This window comes from Triticum dicoccoides, chromosome 1A, assembly GCF_002162155.2.
Source record: "Triticum dicoccoides isolate Atlit2015 ecotype Zavitan chromosome 1A, WEW_v2.0, whole genome shotgun sequence".
Classification (NCBI taxonomy): Eukaryota; Viridiplantae; Streptophyta; class Magnoliopsida; order Poales; family Poaceae; genus Triticum; species Triticum dicoccoides.
Window position 1 is genome coordinate 509,734,396 of NC_041380.1, and position 1,565 is coordinate 509,735,960.

Here is a 1,565-nt window from a genome sequence, read left to right on the forward strand (position 1 = left end):
AGCGACCAGCGCATCGCCCAGGTCGCTAGAGCGACCCAGCCTGCCTTGACGCCAAGTCTCCCCGCTGGTCTACGGCCCGCAGTCCACGCACCGCGCATCCGTTGTGTTCAGATCGAGCGTTCATGGCATTGTCGCCTTCCCGTCTTCAGTTCTTCCCCTTCTTGCACGGGACATTCAGAAACTCCAACCACTGTCCACACATGTCACATGACAATGCATGCATGGCGCGTGTCGAAACCTCCATGCGGCACGTCTGCGTCGGCACCACACGGCAAAGAGGGAGCACAACTGTCGCACACCCGCGGGTTCCCGGCACCCACCTCTAGGCCATTGTTCCAGCGACCGCCCTACCTCGTCGGTCGCCGCCTCTCCCCACATATACTTGCGCTCTCCCTGCCCACCTGAGCCACACCTGCCTGAGACCACAGTTCACCCACCGATCACCTGAAGATCCCATAGTACTACTTGGCAATCTTTGCTAGGCAGTTGGCATCGATGGCTCCTGCCGGGACCAGGGGCGCCCGCGCGGCTGCGCCGGCGGCGGTGCTCCTCGTGGCGGCGCTGCTGGTGGCGCTGGCGCTGGCGCCGCGGGGCGCGAGCGCGGCGCTGACGTGCTCCACGGTGTACAACGAGCTGATGCCGTGCCTCGGGTACGTGCAGTCGGGCGGGGCGGTGCCGCGGGCCTGCTGCTCGGGGATCAAGACGCTCGTGTCCAGGGCGCGCGCCACGCCCGACCGCCGCGCCGCCTGCGCCTGCCTCAAGACCGTGGCCGCCGCCGCGGCGGGCGGGCCGTACCTCGGCCGCGCCGCGGGGCTGCCCGGCAGGTGCGGCGTCCAGCCGCCCTTCAAGATCGACCCCAACGTCAACTGCAACGCGTACGTGACGCCAAAACCCGAGGCATGAAAGTTTCCGACACGTCGTTCTTCGCTTTAACCCGGCTGTTTTTGCGTTGTGCATGCAGGGTATAAATTGGGCACGCAGCTCTACAGCGCGCGGAACACGGCCGTGATGCGATGCCACAAGATATACCCTTGTGGAACGTTCTACTGTACGTTTGTACGCACCCCTACAGATGTACTATACATGAGTCGACGGCGAATAATAGCGCCATATGTTCTCCAATTATGTGGTGTTCTGTAAACCAGTGTGTGATGAGGGAGACATACGCACTCCCTCCTATGAATAATCGTTGGATTTGTGAGTGTGATCGCCCGATTATCTCAACAGTAATTTTACTTCTACATTGTTTTACGAGATGCAGCACAGTGTCACTTTGTAGAATTACAATCATGCGGTACGGCTAAATGCCGTGAACAGTAGAGGATGGTGCACTATGAAAGTATGAAATAAGCGTGCATGGCCAGAGCATAGGCTGGGCAAATTGGGTTAACCAAATTGGATCGATGGTTGATTTATAGGATTCATCGTGAAGCTAATTGTTACTTCGCAATTACTACCTTCGTCTTGGTTTACAGGTCCCCTTTATAGTTTGTAGTTTGTGTCAATTTTTGACCAAAGATTTAACTAACAAAATGTTAATGTATGTTAACAAAAATTATATTGTT

General features: G+C 56.9%; 1 protein-coding gene across 2 annotated transcripts; it reads left to right on the forward strand.

Annotated features, from left to right (window-relative positions):
- Positions 1–241: 241 nt before the first annotated feature.
- Positions 242–1,251, forward strand: LOC119311288 (non-specific lipid-transfer protein 1-like). Of its 2 annotated transcripts, XM_037587012.1 has the most exons (2): positions 274–875; positions 962–1,251. In XM_037587012.1, exons 1-2 carry the CDS (start codon positions 496–498, stop codon positions 966–968), a joined length of 387 nt encoding a protein of 128 aa, XP_037442909.1. In that variant the 5' UTR covers positions 274–495; the 3' UTR covers positions 969–1,251. The 2 variants fall into 2 exon arrangements, with proteins under 2 accessions (XP_037442855.1, XP_037442909.1); XM_037586958.1 differs by lacking the exon at positions 962–1,251 and having other exon boundaries at positions 242–903.
- Positions 1,252–1,565: the final 314 nt, after the last annotated feature.